Genomic DNA, 17,410 nt, shown 5'->3' on the forward strand with positions numbered 1-17,410 from the left:
ATCACAGAGGATAATTGGACTAAGATTAACAATTTTTGGACAACCAACGAAAGCAAACAATGGAACCAATAAAATAGATAAAATCAATCTTCTAATTATGGAGACTCATCTACGACATATGCAAGAGGTTCAATTAATATCGATGAGTATAGACGCAGAATAATAAATTTCTTACTCTCCTAATATTTTTTTAACTTTTCCAATAATTTTTTAATTTGCAACTATTTCATTATTTCTAATCATATTTTTTTAGACCACAAATATAGAGAAAGAACCTTCATTCATAGAAACTTTCACAAAAACTATTAAAAAAAGACATGTTTTGGAGTGGAACTAGAGATAAAACAATGAAATTTTGGAGTAATAAAAATATATGTATTTCTAAATTATTGTTACAATAAATTTATTTTAATTTTGTAATTACAATATAGGAGAAATATGATTGCTCGAGATTGCATAGAGGAGTTCATGTGCTAGTGAGGAAATCAAGTCATCTATCGGTAATAATTTAGATTTATGGCTAGAGGCTAGTGGGGGATAGAAAAGAGGAAGGATATTTGGAATGAGTTCTTTAAGTAAAAATCATAAAGTTTCCTATAAATCCTTTTCCACCCCAACAACAATCAGACTTAGATCAATACCTTGACTGAAGAAGTTTCACATTTGAAGGGCATAATATTAGAAAGAGATGAAGAAAGGAGAGCTAGAGATGAAGAAATGAGATCTAGAGATCGAAGAAATTAGAGCTATGCGTAACAACAAGATTTTATTATGAAATATCTTCAGTTAAGTTCTGCTCAAAGTCATATTCCTTCTGATTTCGATGATAATGGTGGTGACGGTAATAGTGGTGATGACGATGATTGCAACGACGATGATGGTGGTGATGGATCTTCATGTATGAATATTATTTATCTCATAATTAGTATTTTTGAACATTAATTATTTGATTGTAAACATTTATTTTTTATTTTTTATTAATATTGTTAATTTATTTCAAAGAGTATTGGTGAGACAAAATAAAAATAAATGTCAGAGTAAGTAAATATTAATTTTTAATTTATATATAGTAATTTTTTTCTTGGCAATCAATGATTTTGTTTTTTTTTATTTTGATATAGGAAAAAAGAATATTGGAAGATGGAGAAGAAAGTGCATATTTTAGAAAAAAAACATTATGATTTGGTGATATATGGATATTAGATATTTGTTGATATATGGATTGTATGGATATTACATATTTTGTGATGTTTGAATTTAATGTATGAATTGTTATTTGGTTTAATGTATAGTTTTATTTTGTTAGATATGATATGTTGGATAGGATGTGTATAGATTTGATATATAATTTGATAATTTTTTTTTTTGTATTAATCAGATCCAATGCAAAAAAATAATTATTTCTGGATAATTTTTTTTTACATTTTGTGATGAATTTAGCGATGAAAAATTATAATCGCAAATATATTGTAATGTATAAAAAAACTACGACAATCTATGACGAATTTAGGGATTTGTCGTAGATTCTGTAATGAATTTTAAGATTCATCACAGATTTTTACGATGAATTTCTAATTTGGTCGCAGATTTCTACGATGAAATTCTAAATTTATCACAGTTTTTTACAATGAATTTTATTATTCATCACATATTCTGCGACAATTTTCATGATTTGTCACATATTTCGGCAACGATTTTTGAAGTTCGTCTCATAAATCAACGATGAATTTAGAATTTCATCGTAAAAATCGACAACGTATTTGAAAATTCGTTAGAAAATCTAAAAAAATAAAATATCGCAAATCTGTATTTCTAAATTTTATGACGATTTTATTTTCTTTATAAATTTTCAACTAATTTTGCAACAAAACTAAAATTTGTTGTAAAATTTACAAGGAATATCTTATTTTCGTCATAAAATTTGGCGATGATTTTTCTGCTACCAAAATTTTTCATTGCAGATATCGTCACAACTTTTTTTTACAATAAATATTTTTTTTGAAATTCGTCACAAAAACCTTTTTTTAGTGTATATTCTAGATATATGTATATATATTCAGATTCTTATTAATTATTTGATTAATATTGAGGTAGTTTTTGAATTTGCACCATTCCTTTCGATATATTATGCTTATCATCCTCGCTTATATATTCTCACTTCCTCCTCCGCGTCTACTGGCGCTGCTGTCGGTACCTCCTTCGTCCGCCTCGGAACCTGCCGCAGAAGCTCGGCCACCTCCTTCATAGTGGGCCGTCTCCCCGGTAAGGCTTCGGCGCAGCGCAATGCGACGACGACGGCGTTCTGGAGCTCGGCGCGGTTGAACTGGCCAAGGAGCCTGGGGTCGGCCAGGCGGTCCCAGGCGCCGCGCTCGGCGAGAGGAGTGGCCCAGTCGGCAATGTCGCGATTGGTGCCGCCTGGGAGCTTCTCTATAGGGCGTCTCGCGGTGACGATCTCGAGGAGCAGGACGCCGAAACTGTAGACGTCGCAGCGATGGGAGACCTTGCCGAGCATGGCATACTCCGGGGCGAGGTAGCCGACGGTGCCCTTGACGTTGGTTGTCATCTGGGTGGCACCCTCCGGCACCAGCTTGGCGAAGCCGAAGTCGGCGACCTTAGCGGTGAAGTTGGCGTCGAGGAGGACGTTGCTGGCTTTCACGTCGCGATGGATGATGTGGGGAGTCTCCTCGTGGTGCAAGTACCTGCACCACATGCATCGACCAAAATTTTTATAAGTATACTAAGTTTAAATTAAGTATTACAAGCTAAATTAAATATAGATCTCACAAAAATCACTGATTAAGTACTAGATTTTTAATTAATTATCTTCTTTATTTGGTTGATAGATAAATGAGTTATGCAACAACTAATTAAAAAAAACATTAATAAAGCAATCAAAATTCGATAAAATCCAAGAACTTAATTAAGCACTCAGTTATGATTTTAATGAAATCCTAGGTCGAAAATTCATGAATTATGCATGCATGTCATTCAACCAATTCTGTGATTAACTTAAAACTCGTTCTCAAGTTGTATTAAGCTTATTTGGAGTTATTCAAACTCGGTTTTCTCTCTAAAAGTTAACTAAAACAATATACATAGAGGTATTTGTTGATGTCAGTATGAAAAGACAGTATATATATTTCTCTTAATTTCTCTTACAACAAAAGTTAATCTATTAGATATAGGATAACGGGTTAATTCTCACAATCCAAATTAATCCAACATAATTAAGGGATTGATCGCAAGCTAAAAACAAGCTGAACATGAGTTAATTAATGAAAACTCATCATATAACCAAAACTCAACCTAGAATAATAGCCATAATCTTTAATTTTAGTTCCAGATAGTCATAAGTAAAAAAAAAAAAACTTAATGATTGTGATTCATGAAAATTGAAAAAATTGTTCCTAGAGTTGCCAAACTCCACATTGCTCCTCGTTGCCCATGCTCCTAGTTAATTCCCCTTGCCAGACTTCTAGAACACATGCATTCCCTGTTGGGATCTATAGGCTAAAAATAAAATAAAACATAGCGGAAATTGATCCCTCATCCATATAAATGCATAATTACTCTTGTGACTACTCTAGCAAATAGGATCAATATCTTTGATGAATGAACAATCCTCGAAAGTCAGCTAGTCCAGTTGATCTGAGCGTGATCAGAATGTCCATGCTTCTACGGTATCCATATAAGTATGTCCCTTATTTCGTCTCACCCACCTTTACCTTCTTGTTAGAGATGACTTTTTAAGGTGGTAAAAAGAAAAGGCTAACTCTTCACCTTTTTTGCCCTTTTTAAAGACATGACTATTTAAGATGAAAAGACTAACTCTTCACCTTCTTTGTCCTCTTTAAAGAGATGGCTAACTCTCACCTTCTTTGCCCTCTTTAAAGAAAAGGCTAACTCTTTATCTTCTTTGCCCTCTTTAAAGAGATGACTATTAGTGTTTCTCTTAGTGGGCGGCTCTATAGTCCAAGTCAGAATACAACTCAACATTAGACTCAAGTTAGGTCAGCGACTCAGACGAGTCAGTTGACGAGATAACAAATTCAATTACTGAAAAATTATATGCTACTATTTCTTATTTGACAAAGACTCTAGCTAAATACAAGTCTAAAGTTAATACTTTTCTTAAGGAGGTTAAAGACTAAGGAAAAGACTAACTTAGACTCATTCACTTAGGTTAGTCAAGTTGGAACCTTAACTCAGGTGTCAAAACTTGAGGAAGAGAATTTTAAAAAACCATGTTAGTGAGATAAAATCTACCTTGAACAAGTTCACGTATGGGTCTAAATATTTGAATATGATGATTAGGACCAGACGAGTTGCATAAAACAAGATTGGACTTAGGTTTAACTTGAATCCAAATCATGTTTCTTATCTTATCTTAGTCAAAAGAAATAATAGAAATAAGATTTCTGAGATCCCTAAATCATGCTTAGTTAATCAGGTTAAAAATAATTTCTATTGGAGACCCAAACAACATGTACATGTGATAACTGCTAACATTTTCCATGCTAACCTAATTACTAAATTGAAAATGGTTAGAGCTCCAACTTAGAGGGAGCTAATTTTTGAACTCTTAGATAGGGTCATTTTAAACCATATTTAGAAGTTTATTATTTTCAAATATGATTTTAAAATTACAATATTTTATCTTCATAAATATCTTGTTCAATTCATGTATAAATGGACTTAGCCTACGTTTTAGGATAGACAACATATTCTTATAGATCTAGGCAACCAACATCTCACAAAACACACTAAGGAATAACTTGCTTGTGTTTGAAAATATAGAATGGTGTGAGATGCTTAGAGTTACACCCTCTAAATTTCATATACTTATATTAGTGCATCACATGAATTGGGTTAAAAACTTTTAAATTGATCAAGTTAGAAAATTTTCAGATATTAACAACTCAGTCTTCATAAGATTGAGCTGGAAACTCTTATCTAACATGATCAACCAATTGAAAGCTCCTATCCTATAGATAGTTAAACTCAAAATCAAGTTGGACATTTTAAAAAAGATTTGAAAATTTTATTTTGATAAAAAGTTAGTTATTTTTCATAAAATGTCACTTTCTTATTTTTCACTTCTTTTGAATTTGCCTGTTAACTTTCTTTCAAAATTTGACTCATGTACTTAAGGTAGGAGTGAAGAAACTTAGCTAGAAAAATAAAATTTGAAAAGTCAAAGTTTGAATTCTCGATCAACCAGACACTATACAGGTGATCGGTAATGAATCAACCTACATTCAAACCTCATTGACTAGGTTAGGTGGAAAATCCCAACACGGTCGATCTTATTGTTAGAGTGTATACTAAAAGCCTAGCTTTTATAAATATTTATTTTTGAAATAAAAGAATCATATTGGTCAATATCTACATTTATTTGTTAAATATAATTGTACAATTAATTTATATTGTAGACAACATGGTGTGTGATGTCACACACAGAAGATCATGTTGTCGGTTTTTTATAAATTATAAACAGTTACTCACGACTAAGATGGAAAGGAACAAACCATCGGAATAGTCGTAGTGTAATTAAGTATTAGTTTATCTTGATTAATAAATTACACTGGTACACTCTAAGTGTATTGAGTAGGACCATTTTAGGTAAGTTCTTTTTGTACTAACTTAATAAAAGAACTATACCTTAGTTATTATGGAAGTGTGTGCTCTTAATCCTAATATAATAACAGCACATATATTTAATATTTATTTCTTTGACTTATCAAAGAGTGAGGTTTAGTTCGATAAATCAATATGTCCGATAAGTTGGGAAATGATATTACTTATAGTGTGTGTTGTTGATTATAGAATGAATCTGTATCCTAGTTATGTAGGTTGAGAATGTCGCCAAGAGGAACTTATAAGGATTGTCATGTTAAACCTTGCAGGTGGACTTAGTCCGACATGACAATGAAGTTGAGTGGTACTACTCTTGGAGATAGATATTAATTAAGTGAGTTGTCAGTAACTTACTTAATTAGTGGGCATTCGTTATCTTAAACACAGGGAGACTAACACACTCATGATAAGAAGGAGCCCATAATATAATTTGGGATTGGTGCGGTCGTGCGATAATAACTCTCTAGTGGAATGAGTTATTATCGATGAACTTGAGTTGTGTGTTCGGGGCGAACACGGGATACTCAAGCTCATCGGAAGGTCAAAACCAATTTCTCCTCTAGGTCCCTGTCGTAGCCTCATTAAAGCCTCAAGTCCATCCAAATATAAGTCCATCTTGTTGTCCAAGAAGGGGGTCGGTCAAATACTTGGTGATTAAGCAAGGGCCGGCCACATCCTCTTCTATGGGGGTCGGCCCTATTGTTTGGTGACCAAACAAGTAGGGGGCCGACCACATTAATCAAACAAGGAGGGTTGTTTTAAATTTTTTAAAATCTTCTCTGTGTAGAAAACTATAAGTTTTAAAAGAGAGATTTTAATTTTAAAAACTTTCCTTATTTGAATTAGGCCACATGGTTTAATAGAGAGTTTTAAAAGTTTTAAAACTTTCCTTTTTTAACCATCCTCATGGTTTTAGAAAAAAAGGAAGAGAAGTTTTAAAAATTAAAATTTTCTACTCATGGTAAAAAAGGAAATTTTTGAAGAAAAGTTTTAAATTTTAAAACATGGTTTTAATTTTTTAAAACTTTCCTTTTTTACATCCACTTTAGGAAAGAGAGCTTGTAAATTTTATAAGAGGATTTCTTCTTGTAAAATTTTATAAAATATATATTTCCTTATCCTTTGATGAGGTGGTCGGCCACCTTGCTTGGTGCCCAAGCAAGGGGCCGGCCAATCAAATTAAAACCTCAATCAATCCATGATTGGTGATTGATTCAATCAAGAGGAAAGAAAAGGAAAAATAAAAGGAAAAAGGAAAAACTAGAGGAAGATTTTAATTTTTATAAAAATTCTTCCCTTATTTGCCTTGGCCAAGTAATATAAAAGAAGGGGTGAGGAGGTCTCATGAGACACAATTCTTATTCTCTTGCTTGGTGATCCTCTTGGTGTGGCTGACAAGTTGGAATCACGTACAGAAATTTATCTGTTTGTAGGATATCCTAAGGGAACGAAAGGTGATTTGTTTTATAATCCTAAAAATCAGAAGAGCATTGTTAGCACCAATGCTCGATTTTTAGAAGAAGATTATATAATGAACCATAAGCCCATGAGTGAAATAGTTCTAGAAGAAATAAGAGAGGACACGTCTACTTTAGTACCAACAGTACAAAATGAAGTACCACAAGAAACTGCAACATGTGTCACACATGATACACAACTAGAGACAGTGTCTCATCGTAGTGGGAGGGTTGTTAGCCAACCTGAGAGATTCATGTTTTTGGGAGAGTCTTCGGACTTGATCCCGGGTAAACATGAACCTGATCCCCGTGTATATGACGAAGCACTTCAAGATATAGATGCAGCATCTTGACAAAAGGCAATGAATTCTGAAATAGAGTCTATGTATTCTAATAAGGTCTGAGAGCTTGTAGAACCACCTGATGGTGTAAAAGTCGTTGGATGCAAGTGGATCTATAAAAGAAAAAGAGTGACAGACGGGAAGGTAGAAACCTTCAAAGCAAGGCTTGTTGCGAAAGGGTACACTCAAAAAGAGGGAATCGATTATGAGGAGACTTTTTCGCCGGTAGTCATGCTTAAGTCTATCCGAATACTCTTATTCATTGCCGCTCATATGGATTATGAGATTTGGAAAATGGATGTCAAGACAGCTTTCCTTAATGGAAGTCTTGAAGAAAACATCCATATAAAGCAACCAGAAGGGTTCATTGAAAAGGACAAAGAACATCTAGTGTGCAAGCTCAATCGGTCCATTAATTATGGACTGAAGCAAGTTTCAAGATCTTGGAACATCCGGTTTAACGAAGTAATCCAGTCATATGGATTTATTCAGTGTCCGGATGAGTCTTGTGTATACAAGAAGTGTAACGGAAACGTGGTGGTATTTCTTATACTATACGTAGATGATATTTTGTTAATTGGCAACAATATCAAGGTATTATCGGGCGTAAGGGTATGGTTGTCCAAACAATTTGATATGAAGGACTTAGGAGAATGTGCACACATTCTTGGGATCAAAGTCATAAGGGATCGCAAGAAAAGAATGTTGTGTCTATCTCAAGCTTCATATATAGATACGATCCTTGCTCGTTTTAGCATGCAGAACTCCAAGAAAGGTTTCTTACCTTTTAGGCATGGAGTAGCCTTATCTAAAGAGATGTCTCCGAAGACATCAAAAGATAGAGGAGATGAAGGCAGTTCCTTATGCTTCGGCTGTAGGAAGTCTTTTGTATGCAATGCTGTGTACGAGACCTGATATTTGTTTTGCCATAGGCATGATTAGCAGATATCAGAGTAACCCTGGACAAGGACATTGGGTTGCTGTAAAGCATATATTAAAGTACCTGAGAAGGACTAGAGATTATATGCTAGTCTACCAAGCAGACGATTTGCTCCCTGTGGGTTACATGGATTCGGACTTCCAATCAGATTGGGACAATAGTAAGTCTACGTCAGGCTATGTGTTTACTCTAGGAGGTGGAGCCATTGCATGGAGGGGTGTTAAGAAGAAATGCGTCTCGGACTCAACCTTGGAAGCTGAGTATGTGGCAGCCTCTAAGGCAGCCAAAGAAGTTGTGTGACTCAGGAACTTTCTAATGGACTTAGATGTGATTCCTGGTTTGCCCAAAATCATCATAATTTATTATGATAATAGCGGTGCAGTTGCAAACTCGAAGGAACCATGAGCCCATAAGGCGAGTAAACATATAGAGCGCAAGTACCACCTGATACGAGACATCGTCAAGCGAGGAGAAGTTGTCGTCGCCAAGATTGCATCAGTAGATAACCTGACATATCCTTTCACTAAGGCCCTTCTGGCGAAAGCTTTTGATCGGCATGTGGAGGGGATGGGAATCAGATGTATGGCAGCAGATATGACAGCTTAGTCTTTTAGTATAAGTGGGAGATTGTTAGAGTGTATACTAAAAGCCTAGCTTTCGTAAACATTTATTTTTGAAATAAAAGAATCACATTGGTCAATATCTACATTTATTTGTTAAATGTAATTATTCAATTAATTTATATTGTAGACAACATAGTGTGTGGTGTCACACACAGAAGATCATGTTGCCGGTTCTTTATAAATTATAAACAGTTACTCACGACTAAGATGGAAAGGAACAAACCATCGGAATAGTTGTAGTGTAATTAAATATTAGTTTATCTTGATTAATAAATTACACTGGTACACTCTAAGTGTATTGAGTAGGACCATTTTATGTAAGTTCTTTTTGTACTGACTTAATAAAAGAACTAGACCTTAGTTATTATGTAAGTGTATGCTCTTAATCCTAATATAATAACAAGCACATATATTTAATATTTATTTCTTTGACTTATCAAAGGATGAGGTTTAGCTCGATAAATCAATATGTCTGATAAGTTGGGAAATGATATTACTTATAGTGTGTGTTATTGATTATAGAATGAATCTGTGTCCTAGTTATCTAGGTTGAGAATGTCCCCAAGAGGAACTCATAAGGATTGTCATGTTAAACCCTGCAGGTGGACTTAGTCCGACATGACAATGAAGTTGAGTGGTACTACTCTTGGAGATAGATATTAATTAAGTGAGTTGTCAGTAACTTACTTAATTAGTGGGCATTCGTTATCTTAAACACAGGGAGACTAACACACTCATGATAAGAAGGAGCCCATAATATAATTTGGGATTGGTGCGGTCGTGCGATAATAACTCTCTAGTGGAATGAGTTATTATCGATGAACTTGAGTTGTGTGTTCGGGGCGAACACGGGATACTCAAGCTCATCGGAAGGTCAAAACCAATTTCTCCTCTAGGTCCCTGTCGTAGCCTCATTAAAGCCTCAAGTCCATCCAAATATAAGTCCATCTTGTTGTCCAAGAAGGGGGTCGGTCCAATACTTGGTGATCAAGCAAGGGCCGGCCACATCCTCTTCTATGGGGGTCGGCCCTATTGTTTGGTGACCAAACAAGTAGGGGGCCGACCACATTAATCAAACAAGGAGGGTTGTTTTGAATTTTTTAAAATCTTCTCTTTATAGAAAACTATAAGTTTTAAAAGAGAGATTTTAATTTTAAAAACTTTCCTTATTTGAATTAGGCCACATGGTTTAATAGAGAGTTTTAAAAGTTTTAAAACTTTCCTTTTTTAACCATCCTCATGGTTTTAGAAAAAAAGGAAGAGAAGTTTTAAAAATTAAAATTTTCTACTCATGGTAAAAAAGGAAATTTTTGAAGAAAAGTTTTAAATTTTAAAACATGGTTTTAATTTTTTAAAACTTTCCTTTTTTACATCCACTTTAGGAAAGAGAGCTTGTAAATTTTATAAGAGGATTTCTTCTTGTAAAATTTTATAAATATATATTTCCTTATCCTTTGATGAGGTGGTCGGCCACCTTGCTTGGTGCCCAAGCAAGGGGCCGGCCAATCAAATTAAAACCTCAATTAATCCATGATTGGTGATTGATTCAATCAAGAGGAAAGAAAAGGAAAAATAAAAGGGAAAGGGAAAAACTAGAGGAAGATTTTAATTTTTGTAAAAATTCTTCCCTTATTTGCATTGGGCAAGTAATATAAAAGAAGGGGTGAGGAGACCTCATGAGACACAATTCTTATTCTCTTGCTTGGTGATCCTCTTGGTGTGGCCGACCCTCTCCCTTTCCCTTTGCTCTCTTTTGCTATTTGTTGGTGGTGGCCGAATATTAGAAGAAGGAGAAGAAAGCTTTGGGTGGTGTTCATCTTGGAGGATCGTCACCCATACGACGTCCAAGGCGACGCGAGGAATATGGCAGAAGATCTCGAGGTCATTAGCATACAAAGAGAAGGTATAATTAGCAATTGTTTTCCACATCATGCTAGTTATTTCTTTTTGTAAGAATTCCAAAAACAAGAGGCATTAGATCTAGTATTTCGAATTAGTTTTTTGAGTTTGTGTTTTCTTTGTTTTCGAATTTGTGATTCAATTGTTCTTTTTGGCTAACCTAGAGTTATTTAAGGAAATTAAATATTAGCTTTCCTTAAAAGGCTTTGTCTAGGCGGTGGTGGTTGCTCTCATATCCAAGAAGGTCATGTGCCTCGCCATGTAGTCCTGGAAGCTAATTTTGAAAATTAATATTTAATAGAATTAATAGCGTAGGTGGATTTGAATCAATAGTGTTAAGTTCCGCTTGTGATTCAAATCTAAACCATTAAGAACAGATAAGTTAAATTTGGAATCAATGATGTTAAGTTCCGTCTGCGATTCCTAATTTAACTTCTAAAGAATACAATAGGTTATTTAAGGAAAGGTTCGACACTTATACAAAATTTTTATACAGTGGAACCAGTATGATTTTCCTAGGACTAACCAACACTTATCTCTACTCGGTCTCCCATATTCAAAAAGTCAAATTAATTATGACGGTAAAAATTAGGTATATAGTCACTTGTATGGTTATACGGACAACTGCATGACCTCGAACGGGGGACCTGATTAGATGCAAGAGGTAGACTAAGTACCCACCCGGTCAATTGATAAACCTTCATATAGGCAACCGCAAGAAGCCACCACAAACTCATCCAAAATCTCTTCTTTCCTTCCCTAAAACTTCAATTTTGCTTTTATCTCATGTCCATCTTCGACTCCTAGCTCAAGCTTGAGTCCTCTTCTCTTTCACTGTGGCTCGGAATATTTTTTGTCATTTCAAGTTTTTAATCATTCTTTTACACAAATATTTCTTGCTTATTTGTTTATTATAAATGTTTAGACCTAAACATAGAGAGACGGATACTAGCACCTCTCAGCATCCTTCGACTGATCCTTATTTTCTATCTGAGGACCTTAGGACTAGATATGAGCAGCATACATACATTCCCTTGCATTGTAGATATCTATGTAGGACATTCTTCACAGACCAATGTGCTGGCACACTTGAGATCATAACCCACTATGGTCTGTCCACACTGGTTTATTGCAATCAGGAAGTGAACCTCGATCTCAATACTGAGTTCTATAACAACTTGGATAAGATGGACGATGTTACCTTTACATCTAGAACTGTGGCATTGACATCATTATAACACTTGACCTTATCCGAGACTGAATCGAGATGTGTCCCTTGGCCTCCACATTTTATTATTTTCTTAGTCCCTTATATCTTTTCCTGATCCTCACTTTGATATCACTCTAGACCTTATCTACACACATCTCTTTGGTGGTGAACAGACTTCGACCGTCATCAACTTCAACTCTAAGCAGCTCAAAGTTGATGATTGTGTGTTGTATAAGGTCTTATACTCATGCATCTTGCCTATCAACACCAAAGACCTTGCTACCATTCTACCATTTCACTCCTTTCTCCTATATACTCTCAAACATAGGTTGGACATCAACATTAGTCTGTAGATCTTCATGCGCATCATCCATTACTCTTAACATATCCACTAGTCGTCGAGTTCATATGCTTTACTATCATATTTTGACTTGACTTTTTTACATTGCTAGGGATTGACATTCACCAAGGTGGCACCATACCATTGACTGAGTTTGATTAGATAAGACTTAGGAACTTTACATTAGCTAGGATGGTCCTCAGAGAAAATAGGTTAGTTTGGAAGGACAAGCGGGGTGAGACTCATTCTCTAGGGATTGATAAGATGTTAGTTGTGTTTGACGAGGATCTAGATCACATTCCAACCCAGATACTGGAAACTTTGGCAACTCCACTAACTACAGAGGATCGTTTGATTAGGTTAGAGAGTACAATTATTGATATCCAAGTTGACGTATGAGAGATATTGGGCATGTTGGAATGTATACTAAAAGCCTAGCTTTTTGTAGAATCACATTGGTCAAATGTCTACATTTATATGGTAAGTGTAGTTATTCAATTAATTTATATTGTAGATAACATGGCGTGTGATGTCACACACAGAAGATCATATTATCAGTTCCTTATAAATTATAAACAGTTGCTCATAACCAAGATGGAATGGAACAAACCATTGGAGTGGTTGTAGTGTAATTAGGTATTAGTTTATCTTGACTAATAAATTACACTAGTACACAATGAGTGTATTGAGCAGGACCATTTGAGATAGTTTCTTTTTATACTGACTATATAAAAGAACAAAACCTCTGTTATTATGGAAGTGTGTACTCTTAATCATGATATAATAACAAACATGTATATTTAATATTTATTTCTTTAATTTATTAAAGGGTGTGATTTAGCTCGTTACATCAATAGGCCCGATAAGTTGGGAAATGATATTATTTATATGGTGTGTTGTTGATTATAGAATGAAACTATGTCCTAGTAATCTAGATTGATGATGTCCCCTTGAGGAGCTCATAAGGATTGTCATGTAAACCCTGCAGGTGGACCTAGTCCGGCATGACAATAAGGTTGAGTGGTACCACTCTTGGAGCTAGATATTAATTAAAGTGAGTTATCAGTAACTCATTTAATTAGTGGGCATTCAATATCTTAAACACAGGGAGACTAACACACTCATGATAAGAAGGAGCTCATATAGTAATATGGAATTGGTGCGGTAGTGCAATAATAACTCTTTAGTGCAATGAGATATTATTGATGAACTCGAGTTGGGTGTTCGGGGCGAACATGGGAAGCTCAAGCTCATCGGGAGACCAAAATAAATTCCTTCTCTCGGTCCCTATTGTAGTCTCTTATATAAAGCCTTATATTCACCCAAAGCCTAGCTTCTTAAGGCCCAAGCTAGGGTCGGCCTAGCCTTGCTTGGTGACCAAGCAAGGGGTCGGGAAAGCTAATCTTGGAACCCAAGCTTGGGCCGGCCAAGCCTTCCTTGGTGCCCAAGCAAGGGGCCGGCCACACCATGATTAAGAAGGAATTTTTATTTTTTTGTAATATCTTTCCTTTTATAGAGATCTATAAAAAGGATTTAAAGGGATGATTTTAATATAAAACTTTCCTTATTTAGATCGGTCATAAAAGGAAATAAAAGGGAGTTTTTATTTTGTTAAAAACTTTCCTTTTATATTGGCTATAAAAGAGAGTTTTAAATTTTGAAATCTTTCCTTTTATAAATTTCTACAAAGGAATAAAAGAGAGATTTGAAATCTTTCCTTATTTGTAGTTATCTATAATGTGAAAGAAAGATTTTAATTTTTGTTATAAAACTTTCCTTTATGAAATCATGTTTTTATTTTAAATCTTATCTTTTATAGATATCCATAAAAGGATTTAAAAGAGAGAGATTTTAATTTATAAAACATTCCTTTTATAACTATCCACAAAAGGAATTTTAAAAGAGAGATTTTATTTTTTTTTAAAATCTTTCCTTGCGTGGAGAATAAGCATGTGGCCGGCCATGTCATAGATAAGAAAGGAAGTTTTGTTTTTGTTACAAAACTTTCCTTATTTGCCAAGACCAAAGAATATAAAAGAGAGGGTAGAGGTGCCTCACCTCAGAACAATGCATCTTCTATTCCTCTCCTCTCTTCCTTGGTGGTGGCCGACCCTTACTCTTTCTCTCTTCTCATTTGTTTTCCTTCTTGGTGGTCGGCGGCATATTGGTGTAGAGATCCATTGATAGCCGGTTGCTTGAAGGAGAAGAAGAAGAGAAGGAGGTTCTCTTGTCTAGCATCCCTTGGAGGAAAGTTAGTGGCCGAACTTCATCATCTCTTAGAGAAAGTTGGTGGCCGAAACTTGGAAGGAAGAAGAAGGTTTTGGTGAAGTCTCATCTTGGTAGATCGTCGCTCACACGACGTCCAAAATAAGAAGAGGAATACAATAGAAGATCGTGTTAGTTAGAGCCCTAGAGCCAATCATTTGATGATTGTTGTATGGACTCATTGTATCATATTCTTCTATATATAAATAAATACATTTGTTTTTGGTTATTATACTTACTTGTATTAGTGTCAAATAACTAAGTATAATAGCGTCCTTGAGTAGAAGGTTCTTACCTATATCAATCGATTGGTTGAATCGATAGTGAGATGATATAGGGAACACTACTCTTAATCATTCCTAGTTGAGTATTAACATTCAAGGACAATGTTAATGTGATGAGACTAGCATGTAGGTCAACTCGATGACTTGATCTCACAAGTCATGGATATGGAGATATCAAGTTGACACATGGGTATGCATTAGAGAATGTATACTGAATGACTCGCCATGAGAAAGTATCATGGATCCTTATATGAGTGTCATATACTTTCTCATGTGGCTATTAGTATGACTACTAGTCCTTGGACCTGAAGTCACCATGGTTCCCTACATAAGGAGTTATGTACTTTGGTTTCGTCAAACGTCACCCATAACAGGGTGGACTATAAAGGCGATTACTGGGTTTGTAACAAATTATGTGGAGGGATGTGAGTGATGTAGATGGGAATCGGGGTTTCCGCAACGGATCTGATGGCTTGGGAATCGGGGTTTCCGCAATGCAAAAAAACGGTTTTTGCGGCCCGAAAATCCCAACAGTGGTATCAGAGCCACGTGCTAAGTCTTGTACGAGTTTAATTTGTATTTTTATGAAAAATATCAGTTCTGTAATATTCTGTGAATTTCCTATTTTTATAGTTTTTATGGGTATTTTTCTCATAGAAGCGAAGCACAAATGTTTAGATACTTGTAGGCTTCGGCTACCGAGAAGATTTTTCTGAAACGACAAGGTTTCGCCCCAAAACTTTTTGGGACAACAGGCTAAGGCACTGCAGGATCGCTAAGGAACACTCGCGATGGTTATATCACGGGTAGGGGCACTGCCCCTGACCCCGCAAGGGGCTTCGTTCCGCGATTGCGCCCGAAAACTGGCTAAACGGAACCGCCGGGAATTTTACTCATAAAAATTATAAAAATTGTAGTAAAAATTACAGAAAATTATAGAAAATACATAATTTAGAATTATGTATTATTTTGTGATAGTCATGGCCCAAAAGACCCAAATTGGATTTTTTAAAAAAAATATGTTGTAATTCATATTACGGCATGCGCACCGTCATTTGTGTTGTGTGTTGTATACTTGATACGCGACCTGCGCGTCGTGCCTCTCTTTTATTCTTGTTGTAAATTAGTTTAGACTCGAATGTAACTCGAGTTTCAAAATTGTAATGTACAAAATTGGAGCGATGGAAGGTCCACTCGAGACGGAGTTACGAGGAGGGCGCAAGCAACACAAGGTGGTCAAAGGGAGGAGCTTGAGAAGTTGTTAACCCTAGGTTGACCATCCGATCTTCTCATTGGCTTGAGAAGATCGTAGTAGGGCCATGACTAATCACAAATAATTTAATTAATTGTTTGTGTGTGTATATGTGATGCATGCTAGTATAGTAATTAATTAGAGCCTTAACGATTAGATTAGATCTAAATCGTGTACAAGATGCACCCTATCGATTAGATTAGATCTCAATCGCGTCAAGTCAAATGTCTACCATACCGTGATACCTATCACTACCTCGATCACATGTGTTGTTGAATCTGCCAAAGCAGAGCAACACATATTATCTTGGTAGGGTACGGAGGGACAATCTTGGTCCCGCCTATCAACGCATGGGTGAGTGCAACTCAATTAGATTGAGTAACTAGTTAACTCAATTGGATCGAGTTTAACTATAGGCATTTTCCAATGGTTGGTAGATAGGTTAAAATCACATTTATATTAACTCTTGGGCGTATTAGCCAAAGCTAACTCGAGTTTTAATATAAATGCGGATCTTGATCCTATAAACAAAAGTTGCATAGAGATGTAATTGGTAAATTGTTACCTACCGATCATACTAAGTCTTGGGCGATTTAGCCAAAGCTAACTCAAGACGTAGTATGATGTGGATCTTGTCTCACTTGAATTATAGAATTCAGTGGGAGCATCATTTAATTAAAAGGCCTAATTAAATGATTACTAGAATATGATGTTTATTTATTTTCTGCATTTTTCTGTTGTAGATAACCATGACGTCAAACACGAACACCTTCTCTCTGCGTTCTGCCCTTGACAAGGACAAGCTCAACGGAGCAAATTTTCTAGACTGGTATAGGAATATGAGAATAGTTCTTACCCAAGAACGTAAAATGTACGTTCTGGAGCAGCCCATTCCGGAGGCTCCTCCTGCCAATGCCACGCGAGCTGACAAAAATGCTTATAAGAAGCATCAAGATGACGCATTAGATGTGTCCTGTCTTATACTCGCGACCATAAACTCTGAGCTTCAGAAGCAACACGAGTTAATGAGCGCTTATGATATGATTGAACATCTTCGTCAACTTTATCAAGGACAAGCGAGACACGAGAGATTCGAGATCTCTAAAGCACTGTTTCAGTGCAAGATGCAAGACGGGACTCCCGTGGGCCCATATGTACTCAA

General features: G+C 35.6%; 1 protein-coding gene across 1 annotated transcript in view; it reads right to left on the reverse strand.

Annotated features, from left to right (window-relative positions):
- Positions 1-2,064: 2,064 nt before the first annotated feature.
- The window catches only part of LOC121967876 (PTI1-like tyrosine-protein kinase At3g15890), a 32,125-nt gene continuing 16,779 nt past the window's right edge, over positions 2,065-17,410 (reverse strand). The window contains exon 4 of the mRNA XM_042518413.1: positions 2,065-2,699. Coding sequence (XP_042374347.1) covers positions 2,135-2,699 — 565 coding nt within the window. The 3' untranslated portion in view covers positions 2,065-2,134. The remainder of the gene's footprint in view (positions 2,700-17,410) is intronic.

This window comes from Zingiber officinale, chromosome 1B (assembly GCF_018446385.1).
Source record: "Zingiber officinale cultivar Zhangliang chromosome 1B, Zo_v1.1, whole genome shotgun sequence".
Lineage (NCBI taxonomy): Eukaryota > Viridiplantae > Streptophyta > Magnoliopsida > Zingiberales > Zingiberaceae > Zingiber > Zingiber officinale.